The sequence below is a fragment of the Branchiostoma belcheri genome, unplaced genomic scaffold (assembly GCF_001625305.1).
Source record: "Branchiostoma belcheri isolate BF01 breed outbred unplaced genomic scaffold, Haploidv18h27 scaffold2, whole genome shotgun sequence".
Classification (NCBI taxonomy): domain Eukaryota; kingdom Metazoa; phylum Chordata; class Leptocardii; order Amphioxiformes; family Branchiostomatidae; genus Branchiostoma; species Branchiostoma belcheri.
In genome coordinates this window covers 2,579,655-2,590,226 of record NW_017803490.1, presented here as the reverse complement: position 1 = coordinate 2,590,226, position 10,572 = coordinate 2,579,655, and the positions used below count along the sequence as shown (strand labels likewise).

At 40.2% G+C, this 10,572-nt stretch overlaps 1 protein-coding gene across 3 annotated transcripts in view; it reads right to left on the bottom strand.

Annotated features, from left to right (window-relative positions):
- Positions 1–10,572, bottom strand: part of LOC109468981 (coxsackievirus and adenovirus receptor homolog) — a 28,655-nt gene that overhangs the window by 5,228 nt on the left and 12,855 nt on the right. For all 3 annotated transcript variants that reach the window (XM_019767363.1, XM_019767364.1, XM_019767365.1), the window contains exon 2: positions 2,402–2,713. In XM_019767363.1, the coding sequence (XP_019622922.1) occupies positions 2,402–2,713 (312 nt within the window). The remainder of the gene's footprint in view (positions 1–2,401; positions 2,714–10,572) is intronic.

The following is a 10,572-nucleotide window of genomic DNA, read 5'->3' as shown; positions in this document are numbered from 1 at the left end:
GAGAGAGAGAGGGAGAGAAACACAGAAATCTGACATAACTAACCTTCTAGGCTCCGGTAATTATATTGTCTTGTTGGAGAGTTTGACATGTACACCTGACTTGTATGTAACCTACACCTGTAAGGACCCTGATAAAGCTGTGAAGCTTGCCAGGAATTTTAATGTGTCTACAGATGTGTTTCTAACCATGGGGTGTGGGTTCACATGTGGGGCGCTTTTGTATTCAGCCTGCTTTTAACCATACCTGTCTTCTAGTCTATGTTTACACCCGGGCTGGCTAGACTAAACAGATGCACAGACACTATAAGAAAGAAGCATCCATTGATGTACATTGTACTTGTTCTTAAGGGTCATCCAATGTAATTTTATAGTTTTAAAGAAAATAAATGATCAAGCTATCAATTTAGCATATCCAATGTAATTTCATAGTGGAAAATACAAAAATATTATGAAGAAATTTTTTCTGATATATGTATCAGACACTGCCATTTCTTATGGAGAGTTAAAATTTGTCATTTTACCAATCTTAAATTGATAGTTTGATCATCTATTTTCTTTGAATTATCTATATTTTATTCATACCTAAAATATAAAAGAATTTCCACGTTATCTAGTTCGCGATTTTGTCTTGTTTTGAACATAAAAAGTGACATAATCATAACAATCAATGCCATGGTAACACCAGAACCTAGCAATGCCAAGGTGATCACTTCTACAGATCATATTACGTTTAAATAGATTGTTTTCAGGTTTATCAAGTCAAGTGCATCGTCAGAGGGACTATTGTATTACGTGTTTTCTTAACAATGACGTAGTTAGTGGAGAAAAGGTTTTTCATTTTCATTTTCAAGTCCAGTGGACTGTAGGAGCTGTGTTAGACACGCTAGACTAGAGGCTTCTGAAGTTAACCGCTTCCAGAAAATTAAACTTGTGCATCGATCCTTGTCAGTCTGCCAATGAAGGGGATGTTTATGTAAAGTTTAGTTTCCAAAGGTCTTACTATAAGACGACCAAGAGGATATTTAAGATGATCTACTTTTTATCTTTTATCCAGATATCTTTGTACCTTTGAAAGTTTGTTTAAATCGCTAGAGCTCACTTCTAATAAAGTTATCTTCGAGCAGGTGTTTGGATTTGGCATATTTTTAGTATAACTTTCAGTGGCAATCTTAATTTGTACGAAATTCTTGCATTGCGTTATTTTAGTGACAAATTTGATACAAAAATGACCCCCCCCCCCAAAAAAAAATTATGTAATGCTACTGAAGGGGAGTCTGACTACCAAAATTATGCTGAATAGACAGTTGTGGTTTAAAGAAGTTTGTGGACAAAATTGCGCACTCTAATAGTTAGAGTTAGAGTCAAATGTTGACCCTCAAAATGAAGGAATAAAGTTTCAGATGGTTTAATAGCATTTCAGAATTTTTAGGGACACCCCACTACGCCCCCCCCCGAAAAAAACACACAAACACACACACACACGCACGCACACGCACACACACGCACACGCACACACAAAGTAGGACCGTTCCTTTGGGAATTGTTTTTCCCCACACGGGGCCCCTTCACCGCCCACCCGTGCCTCTAAAATACACCTGCGCTATTCTAACTACAGCCCAGCCGCTATCTGGTGTCACCCGCACCGCTACGCTTGGATGCGGCCAGGAAGCCCAACCAAATAGCTGTACGCTAGGAATGTCTCACATTTGGCTGCGGTGACCTGGTACTAATGATATGTCATGCAGGTGCTTTGAACTAGCCTCTACCAGGCTTCGGGAGGCGGCTGGGAAGAGTAGAAATCCGCCAAATAGAGGGAGTTGGTCCGCTCTAGAGTACAGTTTGCCGCTCCCTTGACATGTTATCTCTCTCTATTTGTCCGATTTCTACTCTTTCTAGCCGCCTCCAGAAGCCTGGTAGAGGATAGCTTTCAACGCCGATGTTTCCATACAAGTTCCTTTTGTACTTGATATCTCATACATTTCCGACATCTAACTAACACGTTTTATGGTTTAGGAGGATGCAAGGACAGTTATATGTTGTTTTTACCTAAAATAGAAGTAATAGTTCTGAAGCATTAGCCTTGACGAAGTATGGGGTCATGTTTATTTACTTCTGCCTCGACGTAAAAAAAAGTGTCAACAATCTTTGATCTGGGCCGTACTGTTGTTAATTCTTAAAATTTCTTCTTTTTTTCTTTTTCCATAACAAAAATGTAAACTATTCTTCCGTTGCTCTTTCTTCAGACACGACGAAAAATTAGTGTCTTAAGTAAAATGTAAAATAGCAATAAATATTCACACACACACACACACACACACACACAAGCACGGTACAAGCGCACACACACAGACGCACACACAAGCCAAAAGCACCACTTTGGTGGAGTGAAAACAATACTTACTGTACACAAACAGAGTTTGTCTTGCGGAATTTCTTTCAGCGTTCACGGACTCCAAGTCGTGGACACTACAGAAGAACTGCCCTGCGTCTGTTATCCTTAGGGACGTGATGCGCAGCGACTTCTGCGGCTCTGTTATGGACACTCGCCCGGTAAAGTTTGCTGACGTTGCCGTAATGGCACCACCGGCAGACAGGTACCGTATGACGATCTCATCCCCACGCATCCAGTTTAGTAGGTACGTCGACGGGAAGGTGACGCCACACTCAAACTGTTGCAAGGAGCCGGCTTCCTTGTTGATGGGAGTTTGGCCGTCTGGTTAGAAAAAAAAGAAGAGAAACACAAAAGAAATTAAAAACTGGAAACGTAACATTTGCAAAGCAAATGCAAATGGTCAAATGAGCATATGGTCTACTCTGTTAATTTTTACACATCAATATATATATATATATATATATATATATATATATATATATATATATATATATATATATATATATATATATATATATATATATATATATATATATATATATATATATATATGGTGACAAGAGTCTAAATCCCTCCTGCTACAAAATTGCAACATGATGTAACCTAACACTACATTGTAGTTACCATGGTGACAGACGTCTGGTTCAGACACACAATAAGAAATTAAAGATTTTAGACTAAGTATTTTGACTTATCGTAACCTTCTAGTTTTCTCTGTGCCTGACCATTTTATACCTGCCATTATGCTTGTCAATCTTTCTCCCCGTGTGCTGTCAACCTACTCTCGGCTTCACCCATTTTCCCAGTCTTACTTACTTAATTACACTTTGCCTGTCAATCTTCCGTACCCACGTACTGTCAGTCTGTACTCTGTCTAGACAAACAGACAACAGACTCACAGCTACACAAACCAAAACAATACTTCCTTAAAGCAAATTACTTGAGGAGTGTTGCAAGAAAAAAAAGCGGAACAGTTTCTTCAACTACCAGTCTTACCCAAATATCCAGACTTTCATTCTGTGACTTTGTTTGACAATAGGTTTTTATCATGTTACAATGGCGGAAGGAACCTGTGTATCAAAACGCCAATTTAAAACGTTCTTAAAGAAGGGAGTTAAGTAAGCTACGGAGAACATTCTTATCTTTGTAACGTAAGACGATAAATGTTGTTTTCCATTTGACTGAAAGGGGGAAATTCCGGCTGAAACCAGAGCCGCTACAACAAAAAATGTCTGGTGACCAAACTAAAATATGCCCATAATGTAATCTCCAAGCAGATCATACGGTGGCTAGGCGATATCCATTGGCCAGAGCTTTGGTGGCTAATAGCCAAGTGGTGCATGTGTAGAGGTGGTCACTTGTACAGTTTTGACTGTATATCAATGGCCAGGCGGTCCTTATATAGAGGTGGTCACTAGTACAGGTTTGACTGAATACTAGTATCACTATTTCCAGGTGGTCTTTATGTAGAGGTGGTCACTAGTACAGGTTTGACTGTATATCAATGACCAGGTGGTCCTTATGTAGAGGTGGTCACTAGAACAGGTTTGACTGTTAGATAGTAGATACTTTGTTTTCTACAGACAAAAACGAATACGATCTCCTTAAATCCACCCGAAGCTAGCCGCTTGTCTGTCTTAACTTAAGAAGCAACTACAAGGCTCCCTGTCTTGTCACGCCGTTTCTAATGACTCCGAACGTCCCTTTAAAAATAACTTCCCTTTCTTTTCTGCCGAAGTCTCTAGTTCCGAGGCCAAACAAGTGAAGACGGCATACCCACCCAGCTCCGCTAAACACACAAACACAGACAGGAGTGTCACATGCATGAAGGGGAGTCTGGACCGGGAAAAGTGGCCGCGTAAACTGAGTGATATACCTGGCATTTCTCCAAAGACTGAACGAGTACGTAGTCCCATCTTATAGTATATATTTGTGCTAACTGAAGGAAAACATGTTGTTTTTGCTCAGTTTCTTCCTCTTCTTCGCCAAACCAATAAGGTCAATGACCTGAACCGGACAGTCTTACATCGCATATTGCAATTTCATAGCATGAGGGATTTAGACTCCTGTCTTGACCATATGTATTTGTGTTTGAGTAAGAAATAACAGCGCAGACTATATACAAAGGGAAACATTATACATTTGCTTTGCAATTTTTTTCGTTGGGTTTGGATGAAAAAAAACAGTGCAAAAAAGAAACCTAAGCCTAAAAACACGCTAAAAATACCCCGAAACCCAAAAATCTGCTTGGAGAGTACAAGAATACCACCAGTCTTCGATCGTACGTAGATTTATCTATAGACTTTTAATGATCATTTAACATCAATCGGGACCACATGAGTTCTGTCTTTCTACAATAGAGATCTGCTACGTATCAATCACATACTGAACCCCGCCTATGGACGTGTACTGTTGAGCTCTTCCCTACTCTACACTAATGCATCGTCTTCTTTATTTGTGTTCTCAGATGACAGACAGACGACAGACAGTGTCGGACTCTGTGGTTTCTGTTACAAAGTGCTTCACAGTGTATAGAAGGACGCTTGAACAAAACCGCTGACAAGAAATCGGAGAGATTTTGAATGTCTTACATTATTGTGAATTCGTCATTACTATGCATTTTTAAAGTCTTCTTACAGACCCAATGACCAACTTTCTGCTTGCAGACAGTCAGCGTCTGGGATTTGATTTTCTATGTCTTTTTTAAGATAGGTCCAATGATTGTGTTTTTGTGTGCGTGTGTAGAAAGTCAAATTTGCGTATGTTCACTTACAAGTGAAACATTTCTTTTTCTAGTAATATATAAAGGAACACCATGAAATACAGTATCGTCGTCACCACGCCATAATAGTTGTAGAAAATCTTCACAATGTGTCGTTTTTTAACGTCCCATTGAAACGCAGAAGCGCAAAAATAAAAAGCATGCGTCATCCCCATAAAATCTGTTACTAGTGTGTTTAAATGCCGGTATGATGCGTAGGTAGATTCATTGTTTAGTCATCTCGCGTGACTGTATCGCTGTTACTGAGGTTTAACTACGCACGAACCGATTCATCTTTTTAATTATAGACCTTTGAAAGGTCAAGCTATTTTGTTTTTATGGCTCCACCATTTTGAGATATTATTCATACTCTCATGTAGTCCTTCGGCATCAAATCGTGCGACCGCCTACGACAATTGTGGAAAAGTCGTATTAGGTCGTGGTACAGTGAAGAAAAAAATACAATACCACAATAAAGAATCGAACACAGCTTTTACAATAACAAGATAGTTGAATCTTGCAGGACACATATACGACTATCTAAAAACAATCGTTTTGCAATCGCACGACGTTCGTACGACATGTGTGACTGCGCTACGAGTCGTTATTTCACCTTCAAGACAATGATTGTTAAAATCCCACATTCTGCAGGTCACATATATACACGACTACATGTATCTAAAAGCAATCATCTTGAAATCGTACGATGTTCGTACGATGTTCTTACGACATCTGTGACTGCGCTACGAGTCGTTATTCCACCTGCAAGACAAGGCTCGTGTGAAAAATCCCACACCGTCTCGTATTACAACCTCATAAACAAGAGATCTACCTGTTCAGACCCGGTTTGGTTGTCAAGAAAAAAATCCCCATTCAAAACGGATTACAAGTTGTAATCAGTCACGGGTATTGTTTCAACCGTGTGAATGAAATTAAATCCTTTAGACTTTTCTTCCTTCCGTGATCGGTTTGTGTGCCCGAAGACTTAATACCTGCTTCGGGCGGATGATTTTTTTTAATCCTGATTTTTATGTGTCTTAGTGATCTATGAACAGGTGCATCCCCATGCATGGATTGTGCCTTTTCGGTAGCCTCTACCAGGCTTCGGGAGGCGGCTGGAAAGAGTAGAAATTGGCCAAATAGAGAGATAACATGCCAGAGAAGTTGGTTCGCTGGAGAGTACAGTTTGCCACACCAGGAAACGGTAAATTGTACTTTCTAGCGGACCAATTCCCCTGGCTTTTTATCTGTCTATTTACCCAATTTCTACTCTTTCCAGTCGCCTCCCGAAGCCTGGTAGAGGCTACCTTTTCGGCGTGTGCTATGTACATATATATTCCACCAATGGAATTATTCTTTCTAATTGTGTGTTTGTGTATGTATATCTTCTTCTTTTGTGTTTTAAAGGCGAAGCCATCTTTGTCGTATGTTGTCGTGCGATTTTGATGTTGCAGAAAGTTGTGACAGAACCAACTGCCGACAAGGATAGGACAACATCATTTAAACTGAACACTACTAAAAATGACAGAAAGGACTACAAAAACCGTTCAAACTCAGACGTCGACATCTAATTGGCGATCAGTAGATCTAGTTCTGTGCTCGTTTCCTGTCAGCATTTCCGCCGCCATGTTGTGATTTTGTGTCCGTAAACAATGGATTACCTGTCAGCATGCTTGTCGGGTCAAAGGTTAATAACAACAGTGCCCTTGGCAAAGAACAGGCCAAAATGGGGTCGAATTCGAAAACAGTTTTTGTGTCACAGAAAAAAAAGTTTTGAATCATGACAAAAGTGCCCAGATATTATATTATAACATACTATTGCTAAAATTGACCGACTACAAACTCTAAAACTATCTTCCGTTGTACAAACTTTGTTGAGAGATACTTTTTAGGCATTCCGATGTATTTCTAACAGTTCTAACCCTTCTGTGTACTACTTTCGACCACTTAGAGCAGCTAAAAGATGTCTTCAGATTGTGCATAGTGTCCACTTCCCCACCAGCGGTCATTATTCCAGTTAAGCCCCGTGAAACGCTGCGATAATGACCAGTAAGAAGGGTTGTTATCGAACAATGCCCGGAGACAGCGGTCGTTAAAATAACGTTGTGTTGGTGGCCAGCTAGGAGCAAAAACCTTGGCCTAATTTCTGTGACAGACAGTGCTGAACAATACTAATCTCCAAGTAGATCCTAGGGTGGCAAAAGACAGAGATGGTCTCATTCGCCACCCTTGGAGATTTGAACAATACTACACAGCTTGTGCTTGTACTGTCGTCTACAACAGATCGTTTTGGGTGCTGAATAACAGTAGGGAGTAGTCAAACTAGGGTAAAGACTAGTAGGCAAGACTTCTAGACGAGTTGTATAGGGGACCGTAGTCCATGGAAGCTATCACAACCCGAAAATGTAGCGCGTTCCAAAAGATGTACTCCGGCCGAATTTAAAACGTCGCAAGTTAGTGCATTGGGCTATCGTATCACAGCCTCTGCGGATGCAGAGAGATGCCTTCCGAACTTTCAGAAAATGTAGCTTTGGGCCTTCGTATGAAGAATTCGCCAGTGGAGTTCGGTAGCCAGAAAAATGTCTAAAAATGCCACCAGTGAATTTCTTTAGACGCCAACTAGACATCTGATGGCTCTCTAGCTCCTTTTATGAATTATTTTCGCTCTTTCCGTCAAATTCTGTTATTTCGTTCTCCCCAAAACGGTTTGGAGGAAACAGTTTACTTCAACAGTTGACAAAAGTCCTGAAAGCGTTATTAGTAAGACCATCTTATGCCGGGATTTTCAGCCCACAAAAACCTCGCCCACGGTTAGTCAGAGTTGTCTGTCGGCACACATTCCTCTCCAGAGCCGAACTATTAATTTCTGCGCCGTAAATTTTGCACAGAGCCACTTCCCCTGACAACTTAATCCCCGTGACATGGCAGATAAGGAGCTATTAGTCTGTAACACAGCCGGGCGCCCGGGGGCAGGGTTAGGAGAACCGTTTGGGACACTTTGAACAATCGGACATAAGCCTGGTTTGGAACGGTAAAAACACTTAAACAACACCGCAATGGTTTAACAGTTTTTCGAGCTATGAGTGAATCAGAATTCCAAATGCGATTTCAGGGCAGCAAAACTAGAAATATTCTGAATATGCCAATCTTTATGATATCGATGTTGACACATACTGCCTCACATTAGCACATTTCAATCAGTATTTCATACTTTGAGTATTTAAAACTGCAGAAACAAGCCCCAATTTGCAAGATGAGTAATTTATTTTGTGGCTGGTACCCGGTACCCTAAAATCAACCCAGGGCCCTTCCAGTAACCATTTCCGTCAGAATTTTAGGTATTTTTGCTCCACGAGGGTCAATATACATTGGGATAGTGTTGTTTCAACTCAGTATGTAGATAAATGACTAGAATATTGACTTTGAAAAATCAGGTTTCCAAGCCCTAAAAACTGCACTGGATGGCTTTAATCTGTAGTGGTGCGTTTTGGGCCAAAACTGCGTTCTAGTTAGACCATAATTCATGCAATTCTGTATTTCCTAGTTTTCAAAAATAACAATTCCCACTCCAGTTGATACATCTGAAACCTATAGAGGCATTTACGATAAATTATATACTCAAAACCGTCAGAATCTTTCCACAGGTGTTAAGTAGTGTAGTTAGTGGTGAGTTTTCCTGAGTCATGTACAGTCGGTACGTGTGGAAAGTTAAGTCTTCAAAAATAACAATACACCAGAGTGCCAGACCAATATTAATACATCTGAAAACCATAGAGGCATTTACGATAAATTATATACTCAAAACCGTCAGAATCTTTCCACAGGTGTTAAAAGTAGTGTATTTAGTGGTGAGTTTTCCTGAGTCATGTACAGTCGGTACGTGTGGAAAGTTAAGTCTTCAAAAATAACAATACACAAGACCAATATTAATACATCTGAAAACCATAGAGGCATTTACGATAAATTATATACTCAAAACCGTCAGAATCTTTCCACAGGTGTTAAAAGTAGTGTATTTAGTGGTGAGTTTTCCTGAGTCATATCCAGTCGGGACGTGTGGATTAAGTCTTCAAAAATAACAATACACCAGACCAATATTAATACATCTGAAAACCATACATGTACAGGCATTTACGATAAATCATATACCCAAAATCGTCAGAAACTTCCCACAGGTGTTAAGTAGTGTAGTTAGTGGTGAGTTTTCCTGAGTCATGTACAGTCGGTACGTGTGGAAAGTTAAGCCGCGTGAAACGTGGGTATAATTGCGTCATTACTGCCTCTGGGTAAGCTTTATAACCACTGATTATACTTCCTGGCGCAGAAAAAAGGCGTCGGAAGACTTTTGTTATACAGACATTTCAACACATGCCAGTTTTGTACCTTCAGTTGTTGAGTAAAGAAAATGGATCTTGTAGAGAATTCTAACACTGCGAATGAATGGTTCACTTTCTTTCGCAACAACAAAACGTCCAAGTTTAAGTGTAAAACAACTTGTAGCCAACAGTTCAGTTTTGAGATGACTGCCTAATTCTTCACAATGTTGAGATGAAAAAAAATCTTAATTTTTTTCTAGCCAATTTTTCTTCGGGGTCGCCAGGGTGATGTCGACAAGTCTTAAAGGGTATAGGATGTCTGGAGTCATCAGCAGTGACGCGTTAGGAATTCTCATTTCTTCTGAAGGGGAAAATTGAGTTAGTTCTGGACTTGTGGAATCCCTGAGTCCAGACGGGTCTTTTCCTGTGTTTGCCTAAAACCCTGTTAAAACGGAGGCGTGAATTCGTGTTCTGAATGTTAAGAACATAACCTTCCTTCGCAAGGCATTTCTAGAACTTCAATCCAGTGAAGTTTATCTTATGTCATGCCTGATATGCATAGCTTGCCCCGAATCTAAAAATGTTGTAGAATTTTCAAGCAGGCTGCTACAGAAACACCGACTACGAGGATATAAGATAGTCTTTTCGGTAACAAGGCAGCTAACTTCTGTAGGACACATGCACGCACTTAGTTAATGATCTTACGACAATCGTACGGCGATCGCAAGACGAATGTGAAGTCTCTACGAAAGGAATGCCTTTACTTCAGTCTTCAAACGTCTAAAAAGGGTGGTATTGTCCCGTTGTCATGGCAACGAAGACGACTGATTTAAACCTCCTTGATTTAAAATATTGTACCATCCTTGAAGGTCATACAGCCAGTCTCTCATTGGTGGAACTGCTAATTGTGATGGACACTCAAAATCGGTCTGTTTTCAAACATATGTAACGTTACCGCTAACGGCACAGGTGTACGTATTCTCGCACGTATATGTCAGGTCGTTATAGTAAAGAGGCGTGGCTATAGGACTCGCTCATACCGCTAAATAACACTACTTTAGCGTAGTGCTTCAGGGACAGGGGGTGATAAACCACAGGGGGGT